General features: G+C 37.5%; 1 protein-coding gene across 8 annotated transcripts in view; it reads left to right on the plus strand.

The window, feature by feature from the left end:
- LOC136845706 (formylglycine-generating enzyme) overlaps positions 1-17,502 on the plus strand; it is a 113,423-nt gene extending 95,921 nt beyond the window's left edge. For 4 of the 8 annotated variants that reach the window (XM_067115867.1, XM_067115872.1, XM_067115869.1 and 1 more), the window contains one exon: positions 14,693-16,152. In XM_067115867.1, the coding sequence (XP_066971968.1) occupies positions 14,693-14,813 (121 nt within the window). In that variant the 3' untranslated portion in view covers positions 14,814-16,152. Of the gene's footprint in view, positions 1-12,345; positions 12,509-14,692 lie in introns of those variants that run through there. The other 4 variants (XR_010855223.1, XM_067115866.1, XR_010855224.1 and 1 more) reach the window with 3 other exon arrangements.
- Positions 17,503-18,826: the final 1,324 nt, after the last annotated feature.

Consider the following 18,826-nt stretch of genomic DNA (forward strand, 5'->3'; position numbering starts at 1 on the left):
CCTTTGTGCGCCCCAACCACGTAGGCAACTGCCTTTGTGTGACTAGCATGTGACACCCAAGTGTGTTATTAGTTGCCAACTTTGGTGTGTTTCTGTGACTACCATGGAAGATACAAGAACCAGATTTCATTATTGTGCTGGCAAGGGCAAGCCCTGCAGTAAATTTATGTCCCTGATAGCACTAGACCTGCACTCTGTGTGCATTCATGTTGGGACGAGTGTATGAGAGAAGCCATGTGTGAGGAGTGTGTTGGGCTCTCCCCCCAATGGTCGCTCTACGAAAAGAGGCATAAGAAGAAGAAAGGCAGTTCGTCAAGAGAACCCACTCTTAGCCCCTCTCCCTGCCGATAGCAACTCTTCCAGCAACTTCTTACTGTGAACAGGAAGCAGAGACCCTTCAAGAGACACACCAGTCAGTGTGGGGACGTTAGATCCCAATATCTGCAAGTTGGCTGGCAACACATTGTTGGAGGAATTCAAGCAGCAAAGTGCCAGTCTCAACAGCACTGAAATGGGGACATGTGAGCTATTATTAGCGAGGTCCTTAAGATCCATCTACTGGCTGGACAGATATCAGGAGGAATGAATTAAAGAGCTGAAAGGAGTTGTTCCTCCAGAGAAGTGGTCAGTGGTTAGGAAGTTCTTGGGCCCATCAGAAGGGCCCTCTCATATACATTGAGATAGGTGGACCACCTGTGGGCCAGTGTTATCCTCAAAAGAAGAGGAACATTCCTCTCAGTTGTTTCAATATGACGACTTTTATTTAGATGTATGAATCCATTGTTTTGATTCACATGTGGTGTACATCAATGACTGACTCATGTCTACCTCAGCAAGAATGTTGCCCAATAAAGCAGTGTCATTTTATAGGGTGTATCATTGAGGAACCCCACCTTAACATGGTGGAAGCTGAGGCAAGTTTTCAAGAATGTATGCAGAAAGAATCAGCACCAGATTTTAAAGACAAGTGGCTAAAATTGTTATATTGAGCCTGACTCTTATGCATCAAGTCTCCAAGTTGTTTTGGCAGGTAGAGACCTTCCGATGTTCAACACTTTCAACATATAGCCTAAGTGTGAAGGATTGCGATTATCAAGAGGGTATAACCTTGATTCAGGTCCAGTTTGCAACTTTTGTGCAGTGATTATACTGTGGACATTAAGAGTACCCTAAGCAGCCTCTGAAGTGTCAAAGACGCCGCCAGGGTTTTGAGTTGCCAATGCACAATGATTACCCACAACATATGATGAGTAGCAGATGTATGATGACTACAGATGTGTGATAGCATTGCTGATACTGCCAGGATGAAGTTTTTTCAAGTAGCCTTCATAATTAATAAATAGCCACCTGTACACTCTGACAGTTACTGTATTTACTGGTGATAATTTATGCTGATATGTAATAATTAGAGAGGTACAATGTGATTTATATTTTTTTATACCCCTTTGAATGATACTGAATAGCATATACAGTATAGCGTAACATGTTTCTAGATCTGTTGTTATTCAGCCTGCTTTTTTTTACCTTGTAGACAACTCATGTGAGGTGGTATTGCCCTTATTGCTGATATTCTTTGAAAATTTGTTTTCTTAATTGTGTTGATGCCTACAAAAAATGTTTTTATATTGTGTCAATGTCAGTGTATTTATGACAGCAAGATTATATTTTTTATTATACAGTATTATGTATCTCTGCTCAGAGTTTGAGGAGTTGTAGAATAATGAACTAAGGCTCCTCTGGAGGTTAGGGTATAATTTCGAAATCATAATTTGCTATGATATTTTTTGGGAAAAAGTACCTTAGATAAAAGCAAAATTTTCTGTCTTTACAATACTTGTGAATAAGGGTGCATAAGCAATTAAGATTACCAGTGTGGAAACGCCTAAATTGACTGGTTGCAGGTGGATCAAGTCTGTGCTTTTAATGAATGGAAGGATTTCCCCGAAAGTTACTTATTTATCAATAAGGTTGAAGCAGAAAATCAGTGGCACTATATAAAACTTTCTGCTGGGTCACAAAGGAAGCAGTTGTGGGATTCTTGGCAGTTCAAAAGAAAGATTCAGATGTTATTTTTAAGAAGTTTGCTGATCATCTAATTGGCACACAAAATAAATGGGTGTTGAGGTTAGAACTGGCATCGATGTCTCAAGGTGAGCCAGAATCAGCTGAAGACTATGTTTGCAGGTTAAAGACAAAGGCCAATAGTTGTAGTTTTCATGTAAATGCTAAGGATGAACAAATAACGTTCCAACTGATAAAGTGAATCAAGTGGTCAGGAGCACGAAGGAAGATGATCTCTAAGAGGAATGCACTAACCCTTAATGATGCTGTTGAAACAACACAGAATTTCCAAGCAACGCTCTCTAATACTTCATTGTTTGAGAAAAGCACGTCCGTGAATGTTATAAAAAGAGGATGAAGCCATCAAGTGCATCAGAAGAGCTGCAGGTATTGTGGATTCCATCATCCTCCAAGGAGATATCCTGCTTGTGGGAAGCAGTGCTGGAAATGCAGTTGAATGAATGATTTTGAGGGTGTCTGTCAGGAACGAAGCATGTCAAGAGCCAGTTCCAGGGAAAAGACCAGAGAGACATATGGAAAAACCCAAGTCCATAGTAACCCAGTGACTGAAGAAACCAAGGAAATCCATTTTGATGACAGAAGTAAAAGTAGCTGCCATTACTAATTAAAAAGTGGAATGAAAGGTACAGTAATTATGGCTACACCAGATATCAGACCCCCTAATGTTTTGAGGAAAGTAACCCTCAAAGTTAAGGCCGATACTGGATCCAACAGTAACATCTTACCTATGTCTCAAACAGATGTACCCTAATGCCAATGGAAATTTTACAGGGATACTGAAGCCAACTTTGGCTAAACTAACAGCCATGAATGATACAAACATTCATGCATATGGAACTATAGAAATACCAATGAGTTTGGATAAATTCCCAGTTGTCAATTTACATGAAGGACACAGGAATTTCTAAAAGCCAGATTAGAGCAAAGGAATGCCTTTATTGGAATGACATGTTTAAGGATATTGCTGAAGACATGAGTGATTGCCGGGAATATCTGTTAAATGCCAGAAAATACCCAAATGAACCTATGCTGTCACATTCAACCTCAGTCTCTGGTGGCAGTTTATTTCCACAGATCTTTTTGAATGGGATAACCAGAATTATATCATTGTAGCTGACAATTTCAGTAAAATGCCTTTTATTAACCTTAAACGCCGACTGGACGTATCGTAAGTCGACTAAAATTGTCTGTTGGGTGACGAGTGGACGTACCATACGTCGACTACAAAAAATTTCAACCTTCGGTCAACTTTGACTCAACCGAAATGGTCGAAAAACACAATTGTAAGCTAAAACTCTTACATTCTAGTAATATTCAATCATTTACCTTCATTTTGCAACAAATTGGAAGTCTCTAGCACAATATTTCGATTTATGGTGAATTTTTGAAAAAAAAAATCTTTTCCTTACGTCCGCGCGCGGTAACTCGGCCGAACATCTCAGAAATTCTTTCGTCACTTTGTCGTAATGTTTGCACCGTTTTATATTAGTCGTTACATAAAGTTTTATATATGAAAATGTGTGCAATTTCATGTAGAATACAACAAAAAATAACTCATGATTGTAGCTTTTATCAGTTTTGAAATATTTTCATATAAATCACAATAAGTGCCAAAATTTCAACCTTCGGTCAACTTTAACTCAACCGAAATGGTTGAAAAACGCAATTGTAAGCTAAAACTCTTACATTCTAGTAATATTCAATCATTTACCTTCATTTTGCAACAAATTGGAAGTCTCTAGCACAGTATTTCGATTTATGGTGAATTTTTGAAAAAACTTTCCTTACGTCCACGCGTAACTCAGCCGAACATCTCAGAAATTCTTTTGTCACTTTGTCGTAATGTTTGCACCGTTATATATTAGTCTTTACATAAAGTTTTATATATGAAAGTGTGTGCAATTTCATGTAGAATACAACAAAAAATAATTCATGGTTGTAGCTTTTATCAGTTTTGAAATATTTTCATATAAATCACAATAAGTGCCAAAATTTCAAACTTCGGTCAACTTTAACTCGACCGAAATGGTTGAAAAACGCAATTGTAAGCTAAACACTTACAGTCTAGTAATATTCAATTAATTACCTTAATTTTGCAACAAAGGGGAAGTCTCTAGTACAATATTTGATTTATGGTGAATTTCTGAAAAAAAAAACTTTTTTACATCCGCGTTACAAATTCATGCATCATTTTGTGATAATATTTTCTCTGTGTTGCTTTGATTGTTTTACAATTTGTTATATACCAAAATCATCGCAATTTAGTGTACAATACAAAGAAAAAAAATAACTCGTTAGCTTTAACCGTTTTGCTCACAATGCGATTTGTATACAATTATATATGAAAATTTTTTTTGGGCTGTCATATATTTCAATATTTATATATGATAATGACATTTTTTTCATTTCTGATGGTTGCATAGTAAACTTCAGGCAATGACAAAAAAAAGGAGCCAAAAATGAACTCTTAATCTTAAAAACTAAGCATGCTGTGATTTTTTTGAAAAAACCTTTTTTGCGCTTCGGCGCTAACTCCCGAACGCCACTGGCATACGACAGACACTTTTGTAAATAGGGGCTTGGCGTTTAAGAGTTAAGCAGCTAGGGTGAGATACCATGTCAAGAGCCATTATAAATTTCTGTAAGAACTTTTCAGTATCCATGGCCCAAGCCAGGTCCTGTACTCTGACAGTGGACCCAAATATTCATCTGCTGAATTCAAGAGGTTTGTTGAAGAATGGGATATTGTTCATATCACCAGTAGCCCAAGGTATGCTCAGTCTAATCAATTTGTTGAGAGGATGGTAGGTGTAGTGAAAAATATACTGAGAAAAGCCAAAATGTCTGGCCCCATTGTCCACAAAGTTGTACTAGCATACAGAGCATGCCCTCCTCCTGATGGAATGAAAAGTCCTGCCGAACTCTTATTCAGAAGTAAGATATCCAATAACCTTCCTGTTAAAGTGGAGACAACCCCTGATCTCATGGATCATCACTTCAAGCTACAGGAGACCAGCAACAATTCTAAAAGCAATTATGATCTTCATACACATTCAGAGTTGGGTGAGTTATTACCTGGTATGAAGGTTCTTGTGCAAGATGGCAAGAATTGGTTTCCTGTCACTATAAAGTTGAAAAATCCCGAACCCAGGTCATATACCTTAATTACCCCAAATGGTAGTGAAATAAGAAGAAACCGAAAGTTTTTGAAGGTACTTTCAAGGAATGCTGTAAAACAGTTTACGTTCAAGGAGTTACCAGTTGATGACACTGATAGTATTTAAACTGTGCAAGACAACAACAATGCACATCCTAAATCTGTCAGCTTTGATGAGCATAAGAACATTATACATCATCTACCTGAAATAGAACCAGTGATGACATCATCACCTGTTAGGCGTCCCATAGCCTCTGTTCCAGGTGAAGGACCCAAACGAAACATTATAAAGCCCATACACTACCGAAAAGGCATTTGAGTGAAATTGAAGTACTGCATGTGCAATGTTCATTTATTAGTGTTTTCAGTGATTCAGTATATACAGTATTCTTAAGTTTGTTTTAGATTTTGAAACATCCTGAGATGATGTTCATGTCTAACTAGCATGTACAGTAAACTCCCCATATTCTGTGGGGAAGCTTACCACAACCCCCGCAAATAGTTAATACCCCTCTAAAAATGCTTATAACTGCCTATCCTGAAAGCAAATACCAAATTATACTTAAAGCATCATCCTACATCAAATATATCTAAAATTGTTATTCTATTACTGTATTAATCTTTGAAATTATATTATTAATTTCATTTCAAAGTCATCTTAAACATTAGTACCCTTAAATATACACACACATGTACTTCTAACCCTTGCAGCAAAAACAGAGAGAGTTACCACTACTACTTAATTCAGCGAGCCTTTTGCTGGCACAGGCAAAAGAGAGAGAGAGAGAGAGAGAGTTTATCTCTTTAATCTCTTGAGGAATGCTAATCCATTTGTCTTTACCACCTGCTAGTAAAGCGACTGATTATATGTTTGTTTTTTGTCTTCTAAAGATGCATTACCTTTACTACACATTTTTAAAACACTATGAACACAAACGCACACACACAAACAGTGTGCATATGTGTTAACACTAATTGGTTAAAGAGACTCAAATTAGCAGTATCTTTTTCTGAGAGAGAGAGAAAGAGAGAGACCCTAGCTGACAATTTATTTGACACATTTTACAGGTACACCCTCCCCCCTCTTTTCCAAAGCGTTCGGAAAAAGATAGGGAAACAGATGAGTTAAAAGAATTTATATTGAACTTTTCTTTAATGAATCGATATTTTGCTGTTTACATTAGTATTAATATTTGAAAATTAGTAAATCATTTATTTATCACACAAAAAAAATAAACATACGTAAATATTACATATGCATAAAAATTCTCTCATCTCAGTAAGAGAGAAAGAGAGAGAAGGGGTAAACTGAGTATCTATTTATCTATGTATATATCCATTTCTCACATTCTACCCTTTGGCAAGAGAGAGAGAGAGAGAAAGAGAGAACTAAGAAAGGCAGGGAGGGAGAAATTGATTTGACCACGGAGTGCAACATCTTTTACCCTTGGGTCAGAAATGTCAAGTAATTTGACATATTTGACAGGTTCACTCCCCCCCCCCTCCTCCAAACATTTCAGGAGAAGACGAGGGAAAGAATTTATAAAGAAATAAAATCTTACTAATTCACTATATATTCTTTACATTAATATTGATATTTGAAAATTAATATTAATATTAATATTTGAAAATTAATATTATTTGAAAATTAATATTAATAGTAATATTTGAAAATTAATATTAATATTTGAAAATTAATAAATCACTTATTTATGATACAAAATAAATAAACATATGTATGCATAAAAATTCTCTTATCTCAGTAAGAGAGAAACTGAGAAAAGAAGGGAGAAAGAGAGAGAGAGAGAGAGAATTATTTTTATTTAATGTTATTATTTAATCTTATTAAACTTAATATTAATATTTGAAAATTGCTACTGTAAATCATTATTTTATAAAATGTATATGTAGCTACAGTATAGTACTGTATCCCCAAAATCAATCAGTTTTGCTGCATAAGAAAAATGTACTGTAATTTTCTTTTTTTATGAAATGGGGGATGTGTCAATATGATAACTTTTATTTAGATGTACGAATCCATTGTTTTGATTCACATGTGGTGTACATCAACAACTGACTCGTTTCTACCTCAACAAGAGTGTTGCCCAATAAAGCAGTGTCATTTTTTTGGGTGTATCATTGAGGAACCCCACCCTAACATCAATTGTCTAGAAAAGCTTCTCTATAGAGAGCTGGCTCAGCCTCCAAAACATTCCCCTCCTTGACCCTCCATTCTACTTCCCTTCTGACTTAATTTGCCAAGCCATAGGCATTAAGAGGGAAGACTCACGGGACTCCCTGTTCTCACAGACCTCGTCCTCGAAACCTACACCACTGCCTTGAGGAGCGTCAGGTAGATTCCCTTTCCAGCTCAGACCCTTCTCCAGTGACCAGGCTTCTCCACAGCACAGATTCTGACATCAGAGGCATCACAGGCGCCACCCCCCCCTCCTTCAGAGCTGCCTTGAGGGAGTACCTAGCAGCAGTACAGGACAGAGCAGTGGACAGTGTAGGTCCTCAGAAAGGGATACAAGCTGCCCTTCGGAGCAACAGCTCCCCTCCCCCTCACAAATCCCTTTCTCCTTCCTATCTTAATGGAACGTCTCACCCAAGGGGAATGCACTGCAACAGGAAGTGGAGACATGCTCAAGAATGAGGCAGTAGAGATTGTGAACGATCACTCACCAGGATTCCACAGCTGCCATTTCCTTGTGAAGAAGGCATATGGGGTGGCAACTTATCCTAGACCTACCTGCCCTAAACCTCTACCTTCAGCAGACAGCCTTCTCTATGGATCACAGTCCATTTTATCATCCATTAGAGAGAACAGTTATATGGTGTCCATAGACCTTATGCTTACCTGCACATCCCCATCCATGAGATGTCCATGAGGTACCTAAGGTTCGTCTTCCAAGGAATAGTCTACCAGCTCATGGCCTTTTGCTTTGGACTGACAATGATGCCACAAGTCCTCACCTGAGTGTTCCAGCTAGTCTCAGTGTGGGCACACATGAAGGGAATAAGACTGCAGAGATTAGCCATTAGAAGAATCACCATTGTTGGACATCCATTGTTGGATGTCACAGCATAGATGGTTTTTGCCCTCTTGTTTGAATCTTTCAGGTTAGCAAGAGTCAAATTCTTTTTAAGAAAGTCACGGACATTAGAGGTCTAATGCGAGTGGAGTTGTCACTTGCACCTAACTTTGGTAAATGGACACATCAAATGAAATCAACAATAGTGAGCTTCAAGCCCTTAATTGTAAAGCCTTGTTTAATGGGCACATTTTTTTCTCCCAATGTTTAAGGCTAAAAAAGTCAAAGGCAAAACCTTTCCCAACTTTGTGATGGAGCCTGATTGAACTGCTTTAGTAGGTTTGAAGAGGATTTAAGAAGTAATTCTGCGGTGTTAGGATGCCAAATACAGTACTCCTATGTTCAAGAATGATATGTCTTTTCTACATTGCTTAATGAAGCCAACACACATTGAGTCAACTTTTGATCATTTGACATTGTTTGAAAGGAAAACTTCATAATTACCATGCTTTAAGCACGTCTTTTAATGTCCTTAAAAACCTTTCGCTAGAGAAGGTTTTCAGCACAGCTGGGAGTGGAACTCAGTTTTGCCTCTTTGTTTGCAAGAGATCCAATTTCGTATGTGAATTGTAAAGCCTTTAGTCATGTCGGAGACGATGTTCTCCTGAACCATATAGGAGAGAATCTTCCTTTCTCTTCCATCTTTAGGTTGTTAGAAAATCCCAGTGTTGAGTTTCGGGAGCACAAAGGTGTACACATTGGTATATAGGAGCATTGTCTTTAGTTGTGGACTGCCAGTTATGGGCTTGCGACTCTGGCACGGGAGTCCTTAGCACTCTAGAGAATAGTCATTTTTTTCCTGTAAAGATCCTCTGGCAAGTCTCGCCATCTGGCAACAGCACTTATCAGAAAGGATCGCACAACAGGCAAGAATCTTTAGAAGCTGTTTCCCTTTTAAAAATAGCTTGTTCGTACGCAAATACAAACCCTTGGTCTTTACATATGGGATTAACTTTCAGCAAGCTGGAAAACCGGCTGTTAAACTTTTGCAAGGTGGTTATGGTAATAGCTACCAATGGTAGGGGTGGAAGCACCGCCCACCCAGTCAGTGTACATTCAGTTCTACGCTGTTTACTTTTGGCCACCGTCTCATTTAGATGTGCATTTCTTTTCTCTGACCTCCCATTCGACTTTTCTGTTTGAATATAGTTGTTTTTATGGTATATTGTTTATATTTTTTGTATACTGTATATGTGAATATATTGATATATTGAAACATTTCAACATGTTTTTTCTATGTCTCCCTAATAATATTTTATTTATTCTTGCTATGTAGACTTATTGACTCGTTTTAGTCTGTAGTCTGTATAAGTTTTGAAGCCTTTCTCCTTATATATCATTTTACTGTACTTACTTTTTTTGTTGCCTTGGTGTTTGTTTTGTGAATTCTGTTTTCTTTTATTATCACGTAACTGTGGAGAGTTAGAGGGATATCCAAGTCTCACTGCCAACTGTTCTCTTTTTAGACATTTTCTCAACCTCATTTTCAAGAACTCCTCTCCGACATTCTTTTCGTCCTTGTTCTGAAATGCTTTTTCATGAACAAACAGTGTTTTTTTATTTTGACTACACAGTTTCTCGGAATGTTGTAATGTATTAGTCTTTCAGATGTTGTGTAGATTGAGAGGCTTGAGACAAGGCGGGTTTTTCGTGTTTCCAGGTGAGGGTTTTGTATTCAGTGGTACGAGGATACTTCTTGACTAAACCTAGCAAGTTTTCCCCCCTCTCCCTCAACTTGGATGTTGATTTTGCAAGATCTCTGATAGTGTGTTTGGCCCTGACTTGTTCTCCAGGACCAATGGGAGTTCCTGTCTACAGTTCCTTTCTTATTTCTTGCCCTGTCTTGGTGAGGGAGGGGATGCGAGTTGAAGGCTTCTCCCTTCCCCTCTCTTCATTCCTGTGGTGATGAGGAAACCCCCGAACAGTCTTTGTCATCATAAGCTATTCCAGCTGTTAGATCTTTAAGAGTTTCTAACAACTTTGCCTTTTCTTGGAGTAGACAAGATTTCATTCTTCGTGTCTTTTTCTTGTTCGGAAAGTTCCTTCCATGGTTGGATATCTTTCTTGGGAACAGTTCCTGGGTGCCTTTCATTGTTGGATTTGCAGCAGAAGTTGTGCCTTCTCCTTTGTCATTTGCATCTGTCAGTACAGCCTGGGAGAGCCCAGGTCGTCCTCATCAGCCAGGAGGGATGCACAACCATGCTCAGCTTAACACGTATATGCAACATGACACGTCCAGTTCTTGCTTCAAAGAATACCACGTTGCTACTTCACCCCCCCCCCACATTCTTGCACAGGAACAGTGCCAGGGTTTCTTTGTCATTGGATTTGTAATAGAAGTCGAGCATTCTTCCTTGTCTTCTGTCATTGCAGACTTCCAGTGCCTTCTCTTCCCCAGCAGTTCTTTTGAGAATAGTGTCAGGTTGCTATGTTCAACGCCCATTGGCTTGACAGAGACACACGTATTGAAAGGATTATATGTACATGTAATGAATCACGTCTGTGTCGGCAACGATTTTGCCACAGTTTCCAAACGCTGTCAAACTACAGGCAGTCCCCGGTTAACAGCAGGCTCGGTTATTGGCAATCCAGTTTTACGGAGCTTTTCTAGCCACGAAAATCTGGCACCAAAAAATCGCTGATTTCTGCTTATTGGTGCCGATAATTGGGTATTGGCGCCAATACATACCTAACAGGCACAGATAACTAAAAATCAGCGCTTTTCGGCCCCGATAAGCTCTGAAAATCAGTGATTTTCGGTTATCGGTGCTTTTCGGTTATCATCACGCCATCAGAATGCAACCCCGCCGATAACCAGGGACTGCTCATACTTTCTCCAAGGAGAAATATATGTACAGTACGTGCAGCATGACACAGACATACACGTAAATGCAATGACACTTCTGTGTGTGCTTGGAAAGATTAATACATACAAGCATCATGACACATCTGTGTCTGCATGGAATGAATAATACGTACATATGAACAATGTGACACACATCAGTGTCTGCATGGAAGGAATAATATGTACATGCAGCTTGACCGATAACAACTCTCCATGGTTGTTTTCATGGATATCATATTCTTTCTTAATTTGTTCTCCCCTGTCTATGGACATAGGCTTGGGGCCTCTCCTCCTGAGAAGGTCGTTCTCTAAGGAAAGATATCGCAGCTGCATAATTTACCTGTCCATAGACCAGGGATAGGCAAATGTAACATGTGTCATTATACATTGTTACTCTACTGGATCACTCCTTTTGGACTCCTACGGTAAGCCTAAGACTAAGATGAACCTGAGTACAGGCAGTTCCTGGTTACCGGTAGGGGTTCCGTTCCGACGGTGTGACGATAAGTGAAAATCGCCGATAACCAAAAATCGACGCGTTTTGGCACCAATGAGTGCCGAAAATCAACAATTTTCGGTTATTGGCACCTCTGTTAGGTATGTATTGGCGCCAATACACGATTATCTGTGCTGATAAGCCGAAATCAGTGCATATCGATGCCGAAAATCCCCAATCTTCGTCGCTAGACAAGCGCTGAAAAACTGGATTGCTGATAACCAAGCCTGCCGATAACTGGGGACTGCTTGTATTTTGGTGGCCTGTTTTTCCTCCAACTGAAGTATTTCTTGACTTTTTTAACGAAACCCCTCCAAGTAAATCCTGTGGATTCACCATGTGTACTTCTCTCTCTCTCTCTCTCTCTCTCTCTCTCTCTCTCTCTCCCCCATCTCTCCTCTCTCAGCTCTGTAAACCCCCATTTTCCCCTAGTCAGTCCTCTTCCAAACCACTGCCACCCATCGCTTGCATGCTTAGTTAATTTCCAGATTAGGAAGGTGATAGTAAAATGACTTGACTGGTGGTGCCATCCTGTGCCTGCCCGATCAGTTAGAGGAATCCTTAAGCACTCTGGTGTGATATTGTAGTGAGTTAGGATATCTCGATGGTATATAGTTAGGGCCTTAATTCATACTAGGCCTACAGTTAATTCAACTCCTCTCTCTTTCAGAGGGATACCTATATTGTGCGTGACATAGGACAACTCTCAGCTCACTTTCATTCGTCGCTGGAACCCTCCATGTGCGACGGAACAAAGGAATTTCACCTTTTACAGCACCGGTATTCAGGGGGGGATGTGTACCACAACCCCCCGTGAATAGCTAAAATCCGCGAATACTTGACACCCCTCTGAAATGCTTATAACTGCCTATTTGGATAGTTCAAACACCAAAAAACACTTATACCCGAGTATTTTGATAGTTTTATAAAAAAAATGCATTTAGACTTGAAAATGATATGAAAATACAGTAATTATTGAATATTTCTCGATGAAAAATACCACGAGTATATACATTTCACAGAAAAATCTGTGAATAAGTGAAGCTGCAAATCCAGAATCACGAATAGGAGGGGGTCCACTGTATTGTTATTATTTGCTAAGTAAACGTTAATTGTTAACTGAGTATAATTACTAGACATAATAATTAAGGTAAGTATTCCCATTCTTTCCATTCCTCTCAGTCATTTGTATTACTGACAACCATTTTATAGCACTCCGTTGTGCAGCCACAGCTGCCAAGTAACAGTATGATCAGAATGAGATGCTACTTTTGTCCAGTTAGAGTGCTGCGGTACTACCTTAAGAGAACTTGGCATCTCAGGCCTGAGTGTCAGGGCCTCTTCATTAGTACCGACTTGCCAAAGAAGAGGTGTCCAAGAGCATATCATTTTTCAAGCTTTGTGAGATAGCAGTGGGCTTGCTCTTCGTCTGATAAGTTAATTGAGAGTTCAGTCTGGGCAAGAGATCACAAGGTTAGGGCCATCACCCCATCCCTTGCATTCCGGAAGAACCTGTTGGTTTAGCGGGTAATATGGGCAGGTCTGTGGTCGCAGCAGACCATATTTACTTCATATTATCTTCAGGACTTGCCAATACAGTAAGTCTTTGGACCTGCTTTTCCTCGGATCATGAGGTGGCTGCCCAACAATTTGTGTGGTTCATCCGACTCCCTTAAGGGGCAAATGCATCTCGTCTAAGGTGTTCAGTAAGTTGGGGAGAAGGGATGTGAGCAACTGGTCTTGTTCCTTCTCTCTTTTACCTGTCTCACTTTTTAGACAAAGAGAACGATAGCTAGCCATAGTGCTGGATGGATGAATTTGCAGGCGACTACATGACAAGGGCATCCTGTCCTTCATCGTGTGTAGATGGTTTGGACACATGTCCCCCCCCCCCTCTCTTTAGACAAGGGAAGAGAGGGATAGACAATAAAACAAACCTGTTAGTCTTATTAGCAAGTTTTATTGCCTGCGACACTGTTGGGTTCATCCAAGCCTTTTTTCAAAGTAATGACGCAAATCATTACTTGTAGCCCAGAAGTCTTGCATACACAACATCCCATACGTCCAACAAACTAGATGTGTGGTGGGATTCCTTCCTTAACTCTTCCAGACTAGGAAGGTATTCCCGAGTGGGTAGGACCAAACCAAACCAGATATGGGTAAGTCTCTTATGTGAAGACCGAAGGTTTGTATTTATGTAGGAACAAATAGCAAATTTTTAAAGTAATTTGCATTCTTCCTAATATACAAACCTTAAGATCTTTACATAGTTGAGTGCAGACCAACGAGTGGGTAGTTAATAACCTTGTCTGAAAGTTAAATGACCGTTACAGCTCCCGTCTGCAAGCTAAATCCTACATAAACACCTTTAGGTGTGTATGTTAGGTAAAATATAAATTACAGTATATAAAAAATTTGCTATTTTTTCATACAAACTTCTCTGAATAATACAGTACAGTACTCAATGTCCACATCCCAGCCCTGCTTTTCTTGAAACTATTCCACATAACATATGAAGCGCTTGAACCGACCTTCTTGACCTTTTTGTATGCTGCCATTTTCTTTTGAGGTGGATTAAAGTGTCTTAAGGAAATTTCTTTAAATGGATGTCTGTCATAATAAGGAGTTGGATTATGTGTAGTTTTATTTAATGGAAACATTGTAAATTTGCTTTAATACCCATGTAATTCATTAGTATGGATTTTGCATTAACTGGTAAAATTTGAAGCAAGTTAGAGTATGAAGGTTCTTTTACAGCATTTTTGACAGATTTCATATTTAGCATAAGCAAAGTTTTCATAGTTTTCAGTAGCCCAATATCATACTTTTCAGATAAAGTAGTTTGTAATCTTGTCTCATGTGTTGTAATAGTTTTAATCTTGGTAATTTAAAAAAAAAATTGCATTTGGCATTCTTTTCATTTTGGCATTCTTTTTTATACTACAGTAGTGAAGCTTAAATACTACTTTTTGTTTTAGGGAAGAGAACCAAAATATGTTTTTTTATCTGTTATGCAGATATCGCTGTGTTGCTAGAAGTCAAAACTCTCCAGATACCACAGCAAGCAACCTAGGTTTTCGATGTGCTGCTTCAGATCTTCCAGATTATCTTCAAAAGAATGAAGATAAGAATTCTTAACAGTGTTATAATTTCATTCATGGAATGATTTTTTTTTTTTCAGATTTATATGATGCTTTGAGTGCCCAAGAATTCATTTGGTTGCGTTGGGTGCACATCATTTTCCTTTGATTTTAATTTTTTTTAAATCATATTTTAGTCCTCTATGTTGAGTAAATCTGGTAATTAAGACATTGTTGCTGTTAAAGTAGTTGCACAATGGATGATTTTTTAAAACTTTCAAGTTTCCCACGTGAATGGGGTGAAGGATTCATAACATGAAATAGGAAAGTATCTGGTTAAATAGATTCTAGAAGTCTGTCACATAGGTGACTGAATTCTCTAAACCTTTCTTTAACATTTCTTTTATTAAACATCAACATCATGGGATGGTTATTCTTATGCAGGTCATCATAAGAATATTTTGGAAGAGGCCTTATGTGATAAGACAAATTCTGATTTGTCTATTCGGTGAATGGTAACCAAAGAAATGTAGGAAATAATATTTTTTTATTGTAATATTTTTTTATTTTTACAGTATATGCATACTTTTGGATTTAAATCTGACTTTGATATCTGGTAGTTTTGTTTCATATTTTTCTGGTATTTTATCCTGTAATTGTACCTACAGGATAGATATTGCTTCCAAAGTTGGGGTCACATGTAATGCAAGTTTTTAAAGAACTGAGTGTCATGAAATTTACATGTCTAATCTGAGTTCAGTATTGAAAAATGAAAAAATTATAGTTTGATTATAAAGTACTGCATTTGCCAGAGAATGCAGCAGAATTTAAGAATTTTGATCATGAGCAGTCATAAAAGTTCAGTCAAATGAGGAATTTACTTTTTTCCAAAAGTTTTTGGAATGATAAACACATTACCAATGTGTTTGAAGATTCTTTTGAAAAAACATTACAGTAGTTGGAATGAATCTTACCTACTGTTAAAGTTAGCTTGTATTTTTGTGCCATTAGGTGCATTAAGCAATAAAAACAAACAAAATAACGCTTGGCTAACCCACTCTCTGTAATCACCTGTTTCCCACCAGGTGGCATTAGAATGTTTACATTCTTGTCAGAATTCTTCATACAGTATGAATTGGCATTAGTAATAATTTTGACCATGTCTGGCTGATTGTCTCCTGTACGGTATTGTGCTTATTTTCTGTTTTTGCTTAAAGTCATCTACACAAAGCGGAAATGAAAGCATTGGACTGTATAGGAACAAGTTTGGTAAACTGAATGTTTCAGTTGTGCATGATGACCACGTGTGTTAGCCTAGCTGTTGTGGCACAATTGTGGTTTTCTTCTCGTTGTAAAGAAAATAAGGAGTGATCTGATGAGAGGATGAATAATTTTGTGAAGTATCAGGAGATGTGAGAAGTTGATAGATTAAGTGAACAATTTGTTAAGGCAGGCCATAAGCCTATCCAGTCTTTTCCTTTTTCTTCCAGTGTTGCTTTTCCTCCTCCTCCATTGCCTGATAGGTTAATTTCTCTCTCACTCTTACTCCACCTTCTTATGCTCCCTGTGTGGTTTAGGAGAAAAATAATAGGTAATTGAGAAGTATTTGTCTTTTATTGGTTAGAAATTTGGCCCTATATATTAGGCTGAAGATCGCAGTCTCTTCTGTAGTGATTGACCTTTTCGAATTCCCTCACTAGAGAAGTGTCAGAGCCTTGGTGTCTGTCTGTAGCTCACCCTATGGACTGCCTTGCATCTGTTGGTCTTCTCCGCGGACTGGGAACCATGGCATGTCTTGTTCACCATCTCTCTCAACCGTCTTCTGGCCCAAACTCAACACATTCTCCGAAAGATTCATTAGTTTAGTGCTAGTGTTTACCAGCTCATAGATTATCCTTTTTTGGAGAGGCTGATAGTGATATGTTTGAACTGGTGGAGTTATCTAGGGATTATAGACTTACAGTATTACATTTACTTAGGTAGTTTCTGAGCCGTGCGTCAATTCTTCTATTTTTAATCGTTTACTCACCCAGTATTGTCCCTCATTTTTTCAGATGTTAACCCTCCCCCTCTTACTCAGTTTCTCCTTTGTCACCTCGCACTTGTCACTTTTTGACAACTGTTCCTATTTATACTAGTGGCTCTTCCCCTTAATTTATCTCTAAATTAAGCTAGTCTTGATAGAATGGACTCTTGCTTCTCGGCAATCACCTCTTAAAGTGTTATGCTCCAGCTGTCATCCATGTTCCGTTGAGATGTCATGCGAGAACCCTCTGCTGTTTCCCACCCAGTCGTCTCTCTCCCAGCCATCTGGTACTTACCACCAGCATTCTGTGACATCATTGCTGGCGTTCCCTGCTGTGTCTCCTTCTCTAGTGCTTATCTCTTCACCGTCTTTGCTAGTATATTTGCTGTTTTCTACTGTCTCGGTTCTTCCTGTAGACTTTAGGGTTTTCACTCTGATTTGGTTGATTCTTCATTAGTTTTCAAGTGATGCATAGTTCACTTTGTGCCGGTTTCACTCCCTTTTGCTGAAGGTGAAACCGTTGACAGGTACTCTTTTGTATGCTACTACCTTGGTTCCTGTTTAAAAGAGTAAGAAGTTAACACTGCTTAAGGTAAAGTGTGTTATCAAGAAATGTCAGTGCCTTTTGGAAAAGGGGTTAACAGAAAAAAGAGAAAGCTTGTAAATAATTTAAAGTTAAATAGCTCTGCACCTAAAATGTACAGTGTAGTGTGCTCACAATTGTGTTTGTGGAGTGAGCACTAAGGAACCAACCAACCAACAGAGGCGATGTGCTGGCATGTTGTTGACTTAATCTAAAAAAACAACCAAGGAAATCTCGGAAATGCATTACTTATAGCTGGTTCTCGTAATGCCACTGCATCAGTTTCCAGTTTTATGCAGCTGCTTAGAGCTGTGGTAGGACTTAGATAAGATATCAGTTTTTAACATTCCTCTGTTCAACATGCAAGTTTTAAGTTCTTGCACCAAAGAAGCGAAGACTTCTCTCATTGGTAAGGTACTTTGGCATAACTGTGAGGTGAAAGTGTGAGTACTTGTGAATTCAGTATTTCATTCTTAGCATGACAGCAACAGCTCAATTACTGCTAGAATATATATATATATATATATATATATATATATATATATATATATATATATATATATATATATATATATATATATATATGTATATGTATACTATATATTATGCAAAAATTAAAAAACCTTACTTACAGTAGATGCAAAAAAACCTTCAAATTATGATTATTCTGCCATTTTTGGGGCCATTGAGTGTATAAGCAAATCCTGTGGGATTTTCACTATATATATATATATATATATATATATATATATATATATATATATATATATATATATATATATATATATATATATATATATACTATATATATATATAGATGCAAGTGATATGTATAAGCAATATATATATATATAATATATAATATATATATATATATATATATATATATATATATATATAATATATAATATATAATATATATATATATATATATATATATATATATATATATATATATATATATATATATATATATATATATATATATATATATATATATATATATATATATATATATATATATATATATATATATATATATATATATACATATATACATATATACATATATACATATATATTATTTTTATATTTATATATATATATATATATATATATATATATATATATTATTTTATATATTATATATATATATATATATATATATATATATATATATATATATTATTTTAAAATAAATATATACATATATAAAATAAATATATACATATATATATAGGCAGTCCCCAATTATCGGCAGCCTCGGTTACCAGCGATCTGGTTTTACAGCGCTTGTCTAGCAACGACGATAACCAGATTTTCGTCGCTGATTACCAGTTATCGGCGCTGATTGCCTCTTATCGGCGGCACTAATCACCAGTTATTGGCGCCGCTAACCAGGGATCAGTGCTATTGTTGCCAATTTTCGGTTAGCGCCGATTTTCGGTTGTCATCACACCGT

Source organism: Macrobrachium rosenbergii, chromosome 14 (assembly GCF_040412425.1).
Source record: "Macrobrachium rosenbergii isolate ZJJX-2024 chromosome 14, ASM4041242v1, whole genome shotgun sequence".
Lineage (NCBI taxonomy): Eukaryota > Metazoa > Arthropoda > Malacostraca > Decapoda > Palaemonidae > Macrobrachium > Macrobrachium rosenbergii.